At 35.9% G+C, this 16,359-nt stretch overlaps 1 protein-coding gene across 2 annotated transcripts in view; it reads right to left on the bottom strand.

Moving 5' to 3' along the window:
- Positions 1-16,359, bottom strand: part of LOC105298868 (histone-lysine N-methyltransferase SETDB2) — a 102,847-nt gene that overhangs the window by 5,344 nt on the left and 81,144 nt on the right. Inside the window, exons 19-21 of one of the 2 annotated variants that reach the window (XR_002782819.1) lie at positions 2,793-2,836; positions 2,521-2,580; positions 525-594 (exon numbers count right to left, since the gene is read on the bottom strand). Coding sequence is in view for 1 of the 2 variants with exons in the window: in XM_023536702.1 (XP_023392470.1) it covers positions 1,780-1,811; positions 2,749-2,836 (120 nt within the window). In the remaining variant the exon portion in view is untranslated. Of the gene's footprint in view, positions 1-524; positions 595-1,779; positions 1,812-2,520; positions 2,581-2,748; positions 2,837-16,359 lie in introns of those variants that run through there. The other variant, XM_023536702.1, reaches the window with a different exon arrangement.

Below are 16,359 nucleotides of genomic sequence, written 5' to 3'. Positions count from 1 at the left end.
ATTCATCTGTATTAAATATATTTTTGTTTTGTGTAACATTAAGAGGTATGACAAGTACCTCATATAGAAATAGCAAAAGGTGAAGGTTGCTGGCTTATATTAATTTTGCTTTTGTGAAATGATGTGTAAAAAACTGCTACAAATCCCTAAAACATTTTCATATGCTTTATACATATCAGTAATCCAGAAAATTATAAGAGTTATAAATTGGGTCAGGTACAGATCATGCAGCTGAGAAATACTTGGCTAGGTCAGGATGCTGAACTGTACCTCTGCCCATTTGAAGACCACAGCACCCTGTGGGCTCAGATTCCTCTCACTAATTTGATACCAGGGGATGTGTTATAGGAGCTGTGGGACTGTCACCTCCTGAATTATGTGCTTGGATACCCAAGACACATCTAACTTTTCTTTAATATTCACTTTATTATGTTTCTATCACCATTTCACCTGAAATTCAAAATAGTTAAAAATGAGGACTTTGTAAGAAGAAATTTAAAGCTATAATAAAATTAGGACAAAATACCTGTTTGGGAATGCCTGTTGAGAGACTTTTCATTCCTCTTCTTTTTCTTTTCACTCGTGAAAAATGAGCTAAAAATATAAATCATGTAGAAACCAGATTTCATAAAGGAAAAGACTGATGCTTGATTAAATAAAATATAAAATTCTTATAATGCCAAAGTTATTACAAAGTCAAAAGATATGGCAAACTTAGACTAAATATTTATAACACAGATAAAAGGCCAGTTTTTAAAATATAAAAAGATCTTATAAATCAATAGGAAAAAAACTGAGTAGAAAAATGGGCAAATGGGGAACCCTCTGAGGTGAGAGTTCATTAAATAAGAAAACAGATTGAGTGACAGGAAAACAAATATAACTGATCAAAAGACAGGAGAATATACTCATTTTCACTCGTAAGATAGGCAAAATAATACAGAGATAGAATTTTTCACCTATCAGATTGACAAAGATGAAGGTGCTTAATATATAATGTTTAAAAGGATTTGGGTAATTGTGTGCTGCTGGTTCAGCATCTTTGGAAGATAATTAGCCAGTAGTTATCCAAAGTTTCATTGTTTATACTCTTTGATCCGGCAATCTACTTATACGAAGTTTTCCTAATAGTATAGTTGCATAAAGGCACAAAGTTGAATGGAGAAAAATGTTAACTACAGCATTAAAAGTGATAGAAAAACTGGAAATAACCTAAATGTCCATAATGCAGAGACTAGTTCAATTGTGGTTCAACTACAGGACAGAATAATTTATACAATGGAATATTATACAGCCTTTAAAAGTGAGGTAGAGCCATTTGTATTGATATGGAAGGATCTCTAGAATATATTAAGTAAAAAAAGCAAAGTACAGTAGGAGGTGTGTTTGTATACATAAAAAATTTTGGAAGACTTCAAAAGAAACAACAATGGTTTCCTCTACAGAGAGGATTCGTTACTGACTGTTATAATCTGTTTCTTAGAACTAATACATTATTGTTATCTTTCCCTGTCAATAAACACTGATTGACAAGTGTTTTTCATAGTATTTCCAGATAAGTTAAAAGGGTAATGTTTTCAGCCAAAAAAAAAAAAAAAGTCTAGCCTATGCTATAAACCTGAAATTAATATAATATTGACTATCAACTGTAATTGAAAAATCAAAAAAGAAGAAAAAAAGGTGAAGAAATAAGAAGTTCAAATTTCCAGGTATAAAACACATCATGGGGATGTGGTATATAGCATAGAGAATATAGTCAATAATGTAATAGTGTTGTACGGTGTCAGATGGTTGTTGGACATACTATGTTGATCACTTCTTTAGGTATACAAATGTTGAATAACTATGGTATATACATGAAACAAATACAATATTGTATGTTAGCTATATTTTAATAAAAATCTTTAAAAAATTCAAAGTTAGAATAAAAGATATTGCGCTGGAATGGCATTTAGTTCTGAATAGCTTATTTTATGTGTACCCAATTGTTCCTAAGATGTGTAATTCACATCCCTAGTCCAGCTTCATTAGGACCTAAGCTGTGACAAAGCATACCAAATTCCTACTAGCAACAGATATTGCGGAAGAATGTGAATTTAGGATTTCTTATTAGTCTTCCCCCAAAACATCAACTCATTATCAAAGAAAGAGGGCAGTGACTGAAAAGTGAGGGTAATGATATTGTTTAGAGAGTGTTGTTTAGCACCACAGAATGCATTTGGCATGACACAGAACTGAGTGTTTTCCAAAGAGGTCCTGAATCCAGTCCACAAGGAGTATTCCAGATTTAGTGCTGGTGAGACACTGCTGTTCCAGCAGAACACGGAGGCTATTCATGAATGAAATGTACATCCTATAACTTCAGTTAGTCAGGATCCAATTTCCCTTAATTAGAACTCAAATGCTAACAATGTGTTCTTAGGAAAATTTAATTCAGGGACCATGTAGTACTTTTATCAATATCATCCTACTGAGGATGATATTCCTTTAGAAGAGCAGTCTAAAGTCAAAGCTTTTTACCTTGTTTTGATGCAGTCTTCTGACTGTAGTGAGGATGGAAGACATCAGACAAAGGCTTTACTGAGAGTAGGTACAGTTTACAAAGAAGAAAAATTAGTACATTATATTATATACTGCACTAAGAAACTGATAATCTTATAAGCAAGTAAAATTTTAACTCAGAAATTTGTATTTCTGAGTGATTGAGTGAGGCTACTAAATCAGGGTATTCTATGTCTGACCTAAATGTTTACCTTTCTTTAAACCCACAAAACTAAATTTTAGAGACTTACCATTTTGAGTTCCTCTTGATGGATCATGTTGTTGGCAAAATACTCTGAAAACATGCAATTTCAGAGAACTGTTAAATATCTTTACTTACACTTTTCAAATATTGTGCCTATTTTCTTGTGATTTAAAAAGGAACTAATCTATTTTTCATGATGGTTTCACCCTAAATATTTATTAAAGAAAAAGTCTGCTTGAGATTTCTCATCAAGATGGTGGAGTAAGTAACCACTGTACACGCCTCCTCCCATAACCACATCAAAACTGCAACTAAATTATAGAACCACCATCCTTGAGAACCACCTGAGGTCTAGCTGAATGGAACTCCTATTAACTAATGATATAAAGAAGCCAAAGTGAGACTGGTAGGAGGGGCAGAGACGAGAAACTAGCTATTCCCACAACCATGTGTGGCGTTTAAGTATGGGGAGGGATATCTTGCCTGCGGAGGTCTCCACTGAGGAGTGAGGGGTCCCAACCCCACTGCAGGCTCCCCAGCCCAGAACACCAGTGCCTAGAAGAGGAGTCCCCACACACCTGGCTGAGAAAAATAGCAGGGACTCGGTCTGGGTGAAACGGAGGGCTGCTGTAGACCCAGGCATTCCTCTTAAAGGGCCCGAGCACAGACTCATTCACAAACATTTGGCTTAAGCTCTAGTGAAGAGACGGCAGCCCAAAAGCTGCCAAGGACATAGAGGGAGGAATTAAATTGTCTGACTTCAGGGTAAGGACTGGAGAGGAAGCGCTCCTGGGACTAGAGTGCCAACAGGAGCCATTGTTCTTTTGTTGAGCCCTCTCCACACCCACTGGCAGGCACCAAATCTGAGTCTCTATGAATCTAGCTAACACCACTGGTTCTGCCCTGGTGACTCCCTGAGATCCCACCCAATCCAATTCACAACCCTCCTCCCAAAGTCTTTCAGAGGCTAATGCACAGAAGCTGCTGGCCTGGGCCCACACTACAGATGTTTGTGAAATCTCTCAAAGGTCCACAAACCCCAAACAAGCAGGGCCTGGCCTTGGTGTGCCCAGTACCCTTGCTAAGCCGCTCCAATCCTAGTGCTAGTGGGAGCCAGCCTTGGTTCACAGCATAACCACTCCCAGGTGCTTCCAAGCCCAGCACAGGCAGCTATCAATCATAGATCACTTTCTTGCTCCTACCAGGTGGACCTAGGCCAGATACCAGCAGCAGCTAACCTTTGCCTGCACCAGAGCCCATCCCAAGAGGCCTTAGAACCAACGTACCTGGTGGTCGGCTTCAGAGCACCACCCAGTTAGCACCACAAATGGCACACCCAAAGGATAAACTCATCAGGCACCAGAGCCCTGCTAAAGTGAATCCTGCTCTGTAGGGTCAGCCCCTGCACAACAGCTTGCCCACTGTAGTCACAGTCAGTCCTCAAAGCCTGTCAGCCTGAGAGTCAAACCTGCCCACTGATGTGCAACAGCAATCAAGGCTCAACTAAAACAGGACATCACACGGCCTACACAAGGGATACTCCTGGAGCACCTGGCTCAGGTGAAGAGGGAGACTGTACCACTGGGCCCCACAGGGCATGTACTATATAAGGCCACTCTACCAAGACCGGGAGACAACAGCTCTACCTAATACATAGAAACAAACACAGGGAGGCAGCCAAAATGAGAAGACAAAGAAACATGTCCTAATGAAAGAACAGGACAAAACTCCGGAAAAAGAACAAAATAAAATGAACACGAGCAATCTACTAGATGCAGAGTTTAAAACACTAGTTATAAGGATGCTCAATGAACTCAGGAGAAGAGTAGATGAACTCAGTGAGAACTTTAACAAAGTGATAGGAAAGATAAAAATGAGGATAGAAAACATAAAAAGAACCAGTCAGAAATGAAGACTACAATAACTGAAATGAAAAATACATCAAAGGGAATCAACAGATTAGATGAAGCCGAAGACTGAATCAGAAATTTGGAAGACAAGACAGTAGAAAACACCCAATCAGAACAGCAAACAGAAAAAAAAATCTAAAAACACGAGGACAAGACAACGTCAAATGTACCAACATTCACTTCATAAGGGAGCCAGAAGAAGAGAAAGAGTAAAGAACTGAAAATCTATTGGAAGAAATATTGACTGAAAATTTCCCTAACCTGGTGAAGGAAATAGACATACAAGTCCAGGAGTCACAGAGTCCCAGACAAGATGAATCCAAAAAGGCCCACACCAAGACACATTATAATTAAAATGCCAACGGTTAAAGACAAAGAGGGAATCTTAAAAGCAGCAAGAGAAAAGCAATTAGTTACCTACAAGGGAGCTCCCATAAGACTGGCAGCTGATTTCTCAATAGAAACTTTGAAGGCCATAAGAGATTGGCATGAAATATTTAAAGTGATGAAAAGCAACTACCAGAAAACAATTAATAAAATGGCAATAACTACATACCTATCAAAAATTACTTTAAATATAAATGGATTAAATGCTCCAATCAAAAGACGAATGGATAAAGAATAGGCGGTACATGTATACAATGGAATATTACCTGGTCGTAAATAAGAATGAAATCTTACCATTCGTGACAACATGTATGGACCTAGAGGATATTATAAAATAAGACAGAGAAATACAAATAACATATGATTTCACTTATATGTGGAATCTAAAACACAAAATAAATGAACAAACAAAACAAAGCAGGGCTGGGTAGAAAGACGAAGGGATTAAGAAGTACAAATTGGCAGCTACAAAATAGTCATGAGGACATAAAGTACAACTTAGTGAATATAATCAATAATATTATAACTGTATATTGTGTCAAGGGTGCAAGACTTATCAGGGAGATCATTTTGTAAGTTATATAAATGTCTAACCACTATGTTGTACACATAAAAATAATATAATGTTGAATGGCAACTGTAGTTGAAAAAGTAAAAACAAATTTTAAAGTTAAGCAAAATAAATAAATTAATAAAAAAAGGAAAAATGCTATTTGAACCTGTATAAGTTAGTGTCCTACAGGAAGAGCAGATGGAGCCTCTGCCAGATATCCTCTGTGCTCTCAGACCTTGGATAGGTCAGTATACTCTCTGAAGGAATGAGTGATCACAAGATATTCTGAATGTCACTAGTTCATGCATAATGATCAGTGGGATTTAACTATAAACACACCTAAAGATCCAACATCTAAGATATACAACTTTTTTTCTGACTATGCAAAGTTCTCCTGATTTTCAGTAATAAATAGCACAAAATTACATGCATTAATTTGGGGAAAGTAGCTTTCTAATTGAAGAGGCATCTCTCCCAAATTTTAGTTTTGAACTACATGAGCCTGGAATTGTGCCCTAGATAATAAGAAAGTAACAGCAGACGATGACAAAGAAATGGTGAAATTTAAGGAGCTACTCAGGCCCCATTTTCTTTCCAACCTTTCCTCCTCCTCACCCTTCAGCTACATCTCCTTCCTTTCCTATGTTGCTGACCCCCAGGATGCAGCATCCCCTTGTGTATGGAGATGCATGAATACTTCCCATCTCACACCAATTCCCACCTCCTCTATAAAGTCTTCCCAACAACCCTACCCTTCCCCGAATCAAAATTAATCTCCTCACCCTTTGAGTTCTGGTATCCCAGAGCACTTTAGTCTGCCAGGTGCTAATTTTTTTTTATTAAAAAAAATTTCAAACATATATAAAAGTGGGAGAGATATGATGAACCCCCATACTCTCAACCATCATTCAGTTTCAACAACTATCAATTCAAGGCCAAGTCAGTTTCATGTTAATCCCCTCTCGTTCCCATTGTGTCATATGCTCCTATTAGTTTTGACCTTTCTAGTCCTTCCACGATGTGATAAATTCTCTGAGATTTAGTCCATGTCTTGTTCCTCTTTATATTCTAACTGCATCTAGCAAGGTGTCTCATGTATAAGAGGAACTCTGAATGTTTAAATTCAATTTAAAAATGCACACAAGTTCACCCACTACTTGATAAAACAATGACAAAATGATTGTTTTATTGAGTATTCTACTGATGTGTGATCAGTATTTTTTTCAAACTTTAAGTTATAGCTGGAATTTGGAGAAACATGGCACTGTGAGAGACGTCTAGATCTCTCCCCTTGAAAAAACAATAAGCTGAACATCTAAAACTCAACAAAAAACACCCAAATTGCACACCAGCACATCTGAGCATGGGATCTATGCATGAAAGCCACCACAGGTCAGAACCCTGGATATTGGGCGGTGGACTAGGAGAAATAAAGAAGCTGCCACTCGCAGCCAGAGCTCCCTAAACAGCCCTGCCTGGGATTGCTGTGAACTCCCCGCAGACAGCAGCAGGGCCCAGTCATCAGGGCAGAAAGCAGAGAAGCAGCGACAGCAGAGATCGATTTTTACCAGTCATTGCAAAGCCAAGGCTGAGCCACAGCTCCCAACCCCCAACCCAGAGAGCCCTTCCCCATATATCTTCTGAGACAGAACACCACACAGCCCCAGGGGAATCTGAGCAAAAGCTACCAAAACTCACTAACACTGACAGGGACTGAGAATGAGAGTAGCGAGCCTAACTAAAAATCTATAAGGGGAAAAAAGGCATTATTGAGGCTTTATAAAAGCAGAGATCCAAGAGGCTTAGACACCATCTACTAGAAACCAAAAGAAAAACGCCTTATTTACAACAGGCTAAAGAGAGACCTTTATATAATAAATCTTCTTTCTGGGGAAAAAAAAAAACAACAAAATACACTTCCATGAATGCCCAGGCAGAGAAATAGTCCATTAAACACCATGAACAACCAAGGTGATGAGGCATCTCAGAAAGAAAGAGAAAAATCTCCAGAAAGTAAGCTTACAGACATAGAAACATCTGCCTTAAATGACAGAGAATTCAGGATGGTATTTCTGAAAAAAATTCAGTGAGATCTGAAACGAGTTGTATCAACAATTTCAGAAATTGAAAAAACAACTAGATGAGCAGAATGAGTTCTTTAGCAAGGAGACTGAAACCCTCAAAAAGAACCAAATAGAACTTCTGGAGATTAAATACACACTGAAATAGTTGAAAAATGAAATAGCAAACTTGGGAAATAGAGTCGACCAAATGGAGGAAAGGATCAGTGATATTGAAGACAGATATTTTGAAATAAATCAGAAAGAAGAAGAGAGAAACTGAAGAATGAAAAATAATGAAAGAGAAATACAAGAACTACCTGATACCATCAGGAGAGGAAACATAGAATAATGGGCATTATCAAAGGGAAGGAAAAGGAACAGGGACTAGAAAGGATTTTCAGTCAAATAGTTGATGAGAATTTCCCAAATCTAAGGAATGAGATAGAGCCTGGATTTCAAGAAGTCAACAGAACACCCAATTATCTCAACCCAAAAAGGCCTTCACCGAGATACACTGTATTAAAATTATCAAAAATCAGTAAGACAGAATTCTCAAGGCAGCCAGGGAAAAGAAGACAGTAACCTATAAAGGAAAACCCATTAGGTTATCGTTGGACTTCTCAGCACAAACCTTATAAGCCAGAAAAGGAGTGGAATCAAATATTCAAATTATTAAGTGAAAGAAAATACCAGCCAAGAATAATGTATCCAGCTAAGCTTTTCTTCAGATATGAAAGAGAAATAAAGACCTTTCCAGACATATAAAAATTGAGGAATTCTCCACAATGAGGCTTGCACTACAGGAAATACTGAAAGGGGTCATTTCACCTAAAACAAAATGACAAAAAAAACCCCCACATAATTAGGAGTAAGGTGACTATCAGGCAAATAGAAGCAGAGGAGTACAACCCTTACTAAGAACAGGGCATTATAAGCTTAAACAATAAGAAGAGATTTGCTATAGCAAGATAGTAATGAACGTTCAATATACATAGGGACAAACTGAGACAACAATGACTGAAAGGAGGGGGTTTAAAGATCCATATTCGCAAAAGGGAATGGAGATAAGGCATGCGCAGAAGAAAATGGACGACTGTATATATATATATAACTATCCTTTACATATTCATAATGGTAACTACGCACCAAAGATTCAGAGCTGAAGTATATAACAAAAAACAAGAAGGATCAGAGGGAAAATCCACAAAAGCCAACCAAAATAAAGAAAACAGAAACGCAAGGACAGGAAGCAATGGAAACATGGAGCTACCAGAAAGCAAAAGATAAAAAGGCTATAAGAGGACCGCATATCTCAATAATCACCCTAAATGTAAATGGACTGACTCACCAATAAAAAGGCACAGAGTTGCAAAATGGACCAAAAAACAAAACCCAACCATATGCTGCCTCCAGGAGACATATCTCAGCCACAAAGACAAATTATAGACTCAAAGTGAAAGGGTGGAAAATGCTATTTCAAGCAAATGGCATTCAAGAAAAGCAAGAGTAGCAGTACTAATATTGCACAAAATAGACTTGAAAATAAAAAAGGTAGAGAAAGATACTGAGGGACACTTCATAATGACAAAGGGAATCATGCACCAAGAAGACATAACACTTATTAATATCTATGCTCCCAATCAGGGAGCCCCAAAATATGTAAAGCAATTACTAAAAAAAACTAAAGGGAGAAACAAACCAAAGCACTATCATAGTGGGGGACCTAAATACCCCACTTTCGGATATGGACAGATCATCTAAACAGAAAATCAATAAGGAAATAACATTCTTAAATGACACATTAGACCAATTGGACATAATTGACATTTACAGAGCATTCCATCCCAAAACAGCTGCTTATACATTCTTCTCTAGTGCACATGGAACATTCTCAAGGACTGACCACACGCTGGGACACAGAGATAGCCTCAACAAATATAAGAGGGTTGAAATCATACCAACCATATTCTCTGATCACAATGCTTTGAAGCTGGAGATCAACTGTAAAAAGAAAGCGGGAAGAACCACAAATACATGGAGATTAAACAACATGCTACTGAAGAATAACTGGGTCAGAGAAGAAATAAAAAGAGAGATCAAGAGATACATAGAAATGAATGATGATGATAGTACAACATATCAAAACTTTTGGGAAACGGCAAAAGCATTCATAAGAGGAAAGTTCAAATCATTACAGGCCTATCTCCAGAAACAAGAACGAGCTCAAATAAACAACCTAATGCTTCATCTTAAACAACTAGAAAAGGAAGAACAAATGAAGCCTAAAGTCAGCAGAAGGAAAGAAATAATCAAAATTGGAGCAGAAATAAATGAAACTGAAAACAAAAAAACAATAGAAAAAATAAATACAACAAAGAGTTGGTTCTTTGAGAAGCTTAATAAAATTGCAAACTCTTGACTAGACTCACTAAAGAAAAAAGAGAAAGGACACAAACAAAATCAGGGATGAAAGAAGGGAAATTATGACAGACACCACAGAAATACAAAGGATCATGCAAGAATACTATGAAAAAGTATATAACACCAAATTTAATAACCTAGAAGAAATGGACCAGGACTTAGAAAAATATAACCTTTCTAGACTGAATCAAGAAGATCTGGAAAATCTAAATAGACCGATCAGCAGTATGGAAATTGAAAAAATTACCAAAAACATACCCAAAAGTAAAAGTCCAGGACCAGATGGCTTCACCAGTGAATTCTACCAAACATTCAAAGAAGATTTAATACCTATTCTCTTCAAACTCTTCCAAAAAATCGAAGAGGAGGCAATACTTCCCAACTCATTTTATGAGGCCAATATAACCCTGATACCAAAACCTGGTAAAGATAACACAAAAAAGAAAACTACAGAGCAATATCTCTCATGAACATAGACGCAAAAATCCTAAATAAGATACTAGCAAACTGAATACAGCAACATTTTAAAAGGATTATACACCATGATCAAGTGGGCTTCATCCCAGAGGCACAGGGATGATTCAACATAAGCAAATCGATTAATGTGATATACCACATAAACAAATTAAAAAATAAGAATCATATATCAATAGATGCAGAAAAAGCCTTTGACAAGATACAGCATCCATATATGACCAAAACACTTAACAAAATCGGTATAGAAGGAAAGTACCTTAACATACTAAAGGCCATAAATGCAAACCCTCAGCCTACATTATACTTAATGGTGAAAAACTAAAAACCTTCTCTCTAAGATCAGGAACAAGGCACGACTGTCCACTATAGCCATTGTTATTCAATATAACATTGGAGGTCCTAGCGAGTGCAATCAGGCAAAAGAAAGATATAAGAGGCAACCAAGTAGGAAGTGAAGAAGTCAAATTGTCACTGTGGATGACATGATTTTCTATATAGAAAATCCTAAAGACTCCACAAGAACACTACTGGAAACAATAAGCAAATACAGTAAAGTTTCTGGATACAAAATCAACGTTCAAAAATCCATAGCGTTCCTATACTCTAATAATGAAGTGTCAGAAAAAGTAGTGGAAAAAAATAATTCCTTTGCAATTGCAGCAAAAAGAATAAAATACCTAGGAATAAATTTAACAAAACATGTGAAGGACCTATACAATGAAAGCTCTGAGACCCTATTAAAAGAAATTGCAGAAGATACAAAGAAATGGAAAGCTATTCTGTGTTCTTGGATTGAAAGAATCAACATAGTTAAAATGACCCTATTACCTAAAGCATTATACAGATTTAAGCAAACGCCATCAAAACCCCAATGGCAATTTTTTAAAAAATTGAACAAAAAATCATCAGATTTGTATGGAAGACCTCAAATTTCCAAAGCTATTCTGAGAAAAGACCCTGAATTGCCAAAGCCATTCTGAGAAAAAGAACGAGGCTGGAGGCATCAATGCCCGACTTCAAATTATACTATAAAGCGACAGTAATCAAAATGGCATATTATTGGCAGAAAAACAGCCACATGGCCAGTGGAAAAGAATTGAGAGTCTACAAGTAAATCAGTATTTACATGGGCAAATAATTTCGACCAAAAAGCCAAAAACATACTGTGGAGAAAGGAAAGCCTCTTCAATAAAAAGTGCAGGGAAAACTGGAAAGCCATTTGCAAAAGAATGAAACTAGACTGATGTCTATCACCACACACCAAAATTAACTCAAAAACTGAATTCAACAATACATTAAAAGGATCATACACCATAATCAAGTATGATTTATTCCAAGGATGCAGGGATGGTTCATCATCCACAAATCAATCAACATGATACACCACATTAACAAAATGGAGAACAAAAATCATATGACCATCTCAAAAGATGCAGAAAAAGCATCTGACAAAATTTAACATCCATTTATGATAAAAACTCTCAACCAAGCGGATATAGACAGAATGTACCTCAACATAGTAAAGGCCATATATAATAAACCCTCAGCTAACATCATACTCAATGGCAAAAAGCTGAAAGCTTTTCCTTCAAGATGAGAAACAAGACAAGGATGCTCACTTTTGCTACTTTTATTCAACATAGAATTGAAAGTCCTAGCCAGAGGAAATAGACCAAAAAAATTAAAAAAATAATTAAAAAAAAAAAAGGCATCCAAATTGGAAAGGAAGAAGTAGAACAGTCACTGACATAATTTTATATATATAGAAAATCCTCAAGATTCCACAATCAAAAAAGAATAAATGAATTCAGCAAAGTTGCAAGGTACAAAATCAATGTAAAAAATTTGTTTTTATATACTAACAATGAACTATCAGAAAGAGAATTGAAGAAAATAATCCCATTCAGAATTGCATCAAAAAGAATAAAATATCTAGAAATAAATTTAACCAAGGAAGTGAAAGACCTGTACACTTAAAACTATGAGACACTGATGAAAGAAAGTGAAGAAGGCATAAACAAGATATTCCATGCTAATGATTTGGCAGGATTAATATTGTTAACAATACCCATATTACCCAAAGCAATCTATAGAGTCAATGTAATCTCTATCAAAATTCCAATAAAATTTTCATAGAAATAGTACAAATAATCCTAAAATTTGTATGAAATCACAAAAGATATCAAATAGCCAAAGCAATCTTGAGAAAAAAGAACAAAGCTAGAGGCATCACACTTCCTGATTTCAAACTATATTACAAAGCTATAGTAGTCAAAACAGTATGGTAGTGGCATAACAACAAATACATAGATCAATGGAACATAATAGCCCAGGAACAAACCCAAGCATATATGGTCAATGAATTTATGACAAAGGAGGCAAGAATGTACAATGGAGAAAAGGACAATCTCTTCAATAAATGGTGCTGGGAAAACTAAATAGCCATGTGCAAATGGATGAAACTGTTTTACAGTATACAGAAAATGGACCACTGTTTTACAGTATACAGAAATGGACCACTGTTTTACAGTATACAGAAAAATGAACTCAAAATGGATTAAAGACTTGAATGTAAGACCTGAAACCATAAAAGTCCTATTAGAAAACATAGGCATTAAGTTCCTTGACGCTGGTCTTAGGGATGTTTTTATGGACCTGACTCCAAAGGCAAGGGTAACGAAAGCAAAAATAAGCAAATGGGACTACATTAAACTAAAAAGCTTTTGTACAGTGAAGGAAACTATCAACAAAGGAAAAGGCAACCTACTGAAAGGGAGAAGGTATTTGCAAATCATATGATAAGGGGTTAATATCTAAAATATATAAAGAACTCAATTCAATGACAAAAAACTCCAAACAATGTGATTAAAAAATGAGCAGAGAATCTTTCCCAAGAAGACATACAGATGGCCAACAGGCATATGAAAAAATGCTCAATATCACTAATCATCAGAGAAATGAACATCAAAACCACAATGAGATATCATCTCACACCTGTTAGGAGGCTATTATCAAAAAGACAAGAAATAATAAGTGTTGGTGAGGATGTGGAGAAAGGGAAACCTTGTACGCTGTTGGTGGGAATGTAAATTGGTGCAGCCACTGTGGAAAATAGTATAGAGGTTCCTCAAAAAATTAAAAATAGAACTACCATATAATCCACTCTGGGTACTAATCTGAAGAAAACAAAAACACTAATTCAAAAAGAATGTTCATTGCAGCTTTCTTTACAATAATCAAGAAATGAAAACAACTACTAATGAATGAATAAAGATGTGGTGCACACACATGCACGCGCATAGACACAGACATGCACGCACTGGAATACTACATTACCATAAAAAAAGAATGAAATCTTGCCATTCACAACAACATGGATGGCTATTGAGAGTATCATGCTAAGTGAAATAAGTCAGAGAGAGAAAGACAAATATGGTACGATTTTACTTATACGTGGAATCTAAAAAAAAAAAAAAAAGAACCAAAACAAAGCCAATCACATAGATTCAGAGAACAGATTATTGGTGGTGGTTGCCAGAGAGTAGGTGAGTTAGGATGTGGGTGAAATGGATGAAGAGGATCAAAGGTACAAACTTCGGTTTTAGAATAAATAAGTCACGAGGATATAATGTACAGCATTGTGACTATAGTCAATAATATTGTCTTACAAATTTGAAAGCTGCTAAGAAAGTAAATTGTAAAAGTTCGCATCACAAGAAAAAAAATTGTGTAATGGTATGGTGACAGATGGTGATCACTTTATAATGTATACATATGCCAAATCATTATATTGTATACCTGAAACTAATATAATGTTGCATGTCAATGATACTTCAATAAAAAAGTGAAACTGAGAATATTACAAGCCATAAGTTTCCCAGCAAATCAAATATAAAAAGAAGTACAATACAAAATTAACAAATTTACATAATTCTTTTCTAGTCTCAAGCAACAAAATACCTGGAGAACTTGCTCTGAATCAGATTTAAAATTATTTAACAAACTTCTTTTAATAGTAAGCGTGCCCATATCGTTTTAGGACGTATGGCTCCTAGGCTTAAAGAGGCTTTGGTGCTGAAGAGCAAGGGCTCCAGAGCCCTGAAGCTCAGCTCTGCCACTTACCAGCGATGTGGCCTGGTATAAATTACTATGTCTCTCAGGGCCTCAGTTTCCTCATCTGGAAAGTGGGGATAACAGTATCTACCTTAGTGGGCTGTTATAAGGCTTAAATAAATTAAAACTCATAAAGTATTTGGAAGTATTCCTGGTATAAAGTAAGCTGTTATTAGCTAAATTAATAAACTAAAGTAATGCTGGAACACTTTGATAAAATTGGAGATATGTGCCCACAGGAAAGAAAACATCTATCCTCTGTATGGAATTTTAAAATATCATTTAGGAATATGACATATTTTATAAAAATCATATTAAAAATAATATTCTCATTATAGTATCATATTAGTCAGAATATTAAAATTGAAAAAAATATATGTATTTCACTGAAATTTAAATGTCAATCAGTATCTATAGATATGCCCTAAAGAAGTGAGAAACGTCTGCCTGGCTCTTCAACTTCAGACCATCATTCTCTTTTTCATTCCATTTCATAACTTTAAATAGGTCAAAACTGTTTTTAAGACGGATTTTTTCTTCAACTGTGTGTGACATATTTTAGACTGTGTCTACATACAAAACAAGAGTTAACTTAGCATGATCTGAATCAATTCAGTTAACGACTGCCTTACTGAGTTTTTCCGACTAAACTGTATAATTATTTAACTGAACTAAAACCTTTCATCAGAAGGAAGCTCAAGTTTCTTCTCAGATAAAACAAATATAATTCTATTGGACTTGAAATATGCTTTACTAGATCAAAATTAACATTAAAGAATTATCTAAAGACATAAAGCAAAATTTAAAAGCCAAAGGGCAAGACAAACAAAAGTTTTTTTAAGGACTTAATGACTGATTACAATATTTGCTGCATTGTTTCTCTATCATTTTTAGAAGCTATTTCTAGGTAAGATGGTGGTGATAGTGATGGGAAAAGACATTCATTTATTCAGCAGACTGGATGGATAAACTATGGGCTGTGGCTAACAAGCAAGGCTCCTTTCTTGTTTGTAGAAAAGAGCACAGTGAAATGGTTCCCAGTCTCGTGGCTACCCATTAGGTCACTCATGTCATTATGACATCCGATGCTTTTTCATACCAGGAAAAGAAGGATGCAGGAAGATTACAAAGAAACCCAAACCAACCCTGCTTATTTTCTTCCTACAGTAACATTTAGAGAAGGTGTAGTGGAGTCTGATTCTCAACAGGGCATCTCCAAACCAAGTTCTTACTTGGAAACCATTTGCATAAAATTAGCTTAAAAATCTCCTTGCCTTAATCTAACTATTCCTTACTCCAGTCCCCCAAATATGGCTTTAAAACTGTTTATTAAATACTTATAAATTCCTTCAGATCCACTCTGTAGAACTGCACGGTCATTCTTGGCACAGAAAAAGTGGTAATTCTTGTTACAGGATTTTTCATCGCATCCCACAGTGGCTCCTCCTTTACGACAATATGTGCATTTCTGCAGAAGAACAGATTTTGCTGAGTAAGCACAAGTTTTTCATAATCTTTGTTAAAATTTAAAAGTTAAACATGTTATTAAATATTATTTTTAAGTTGGCAGTCCTAATGTCCTCAGCTACAAACATCAGGTACTTACATTTGGCCTCTCAGCTAACTAGAATGCTTATCATGGATTGTTTTGTAATGATTTGATTAAAAGCAGAAAACTCTTTTAAAAAA

The sequence above is a fragment of the Pteropus vampyrus genome, unplaced genomic scaffold, assembly GCF_000151845.1.
Source record: "Pteropus vampyrus isolate Shadow unplaced genomic scaffold, Pvam_2.0 Scaffold167, whole genome shotgun sequence".
NCBI classification, from domain to species: domain Eukaryota; kingdom Metazoa; phylum Chordata; class Mammalia; order Chiroptera; family Pteropodidae; genus Pteropus; species Pteropus vampyrus.
This window is presented reverse-complemented; position numbering and strand designations above follow the sequence as displayed.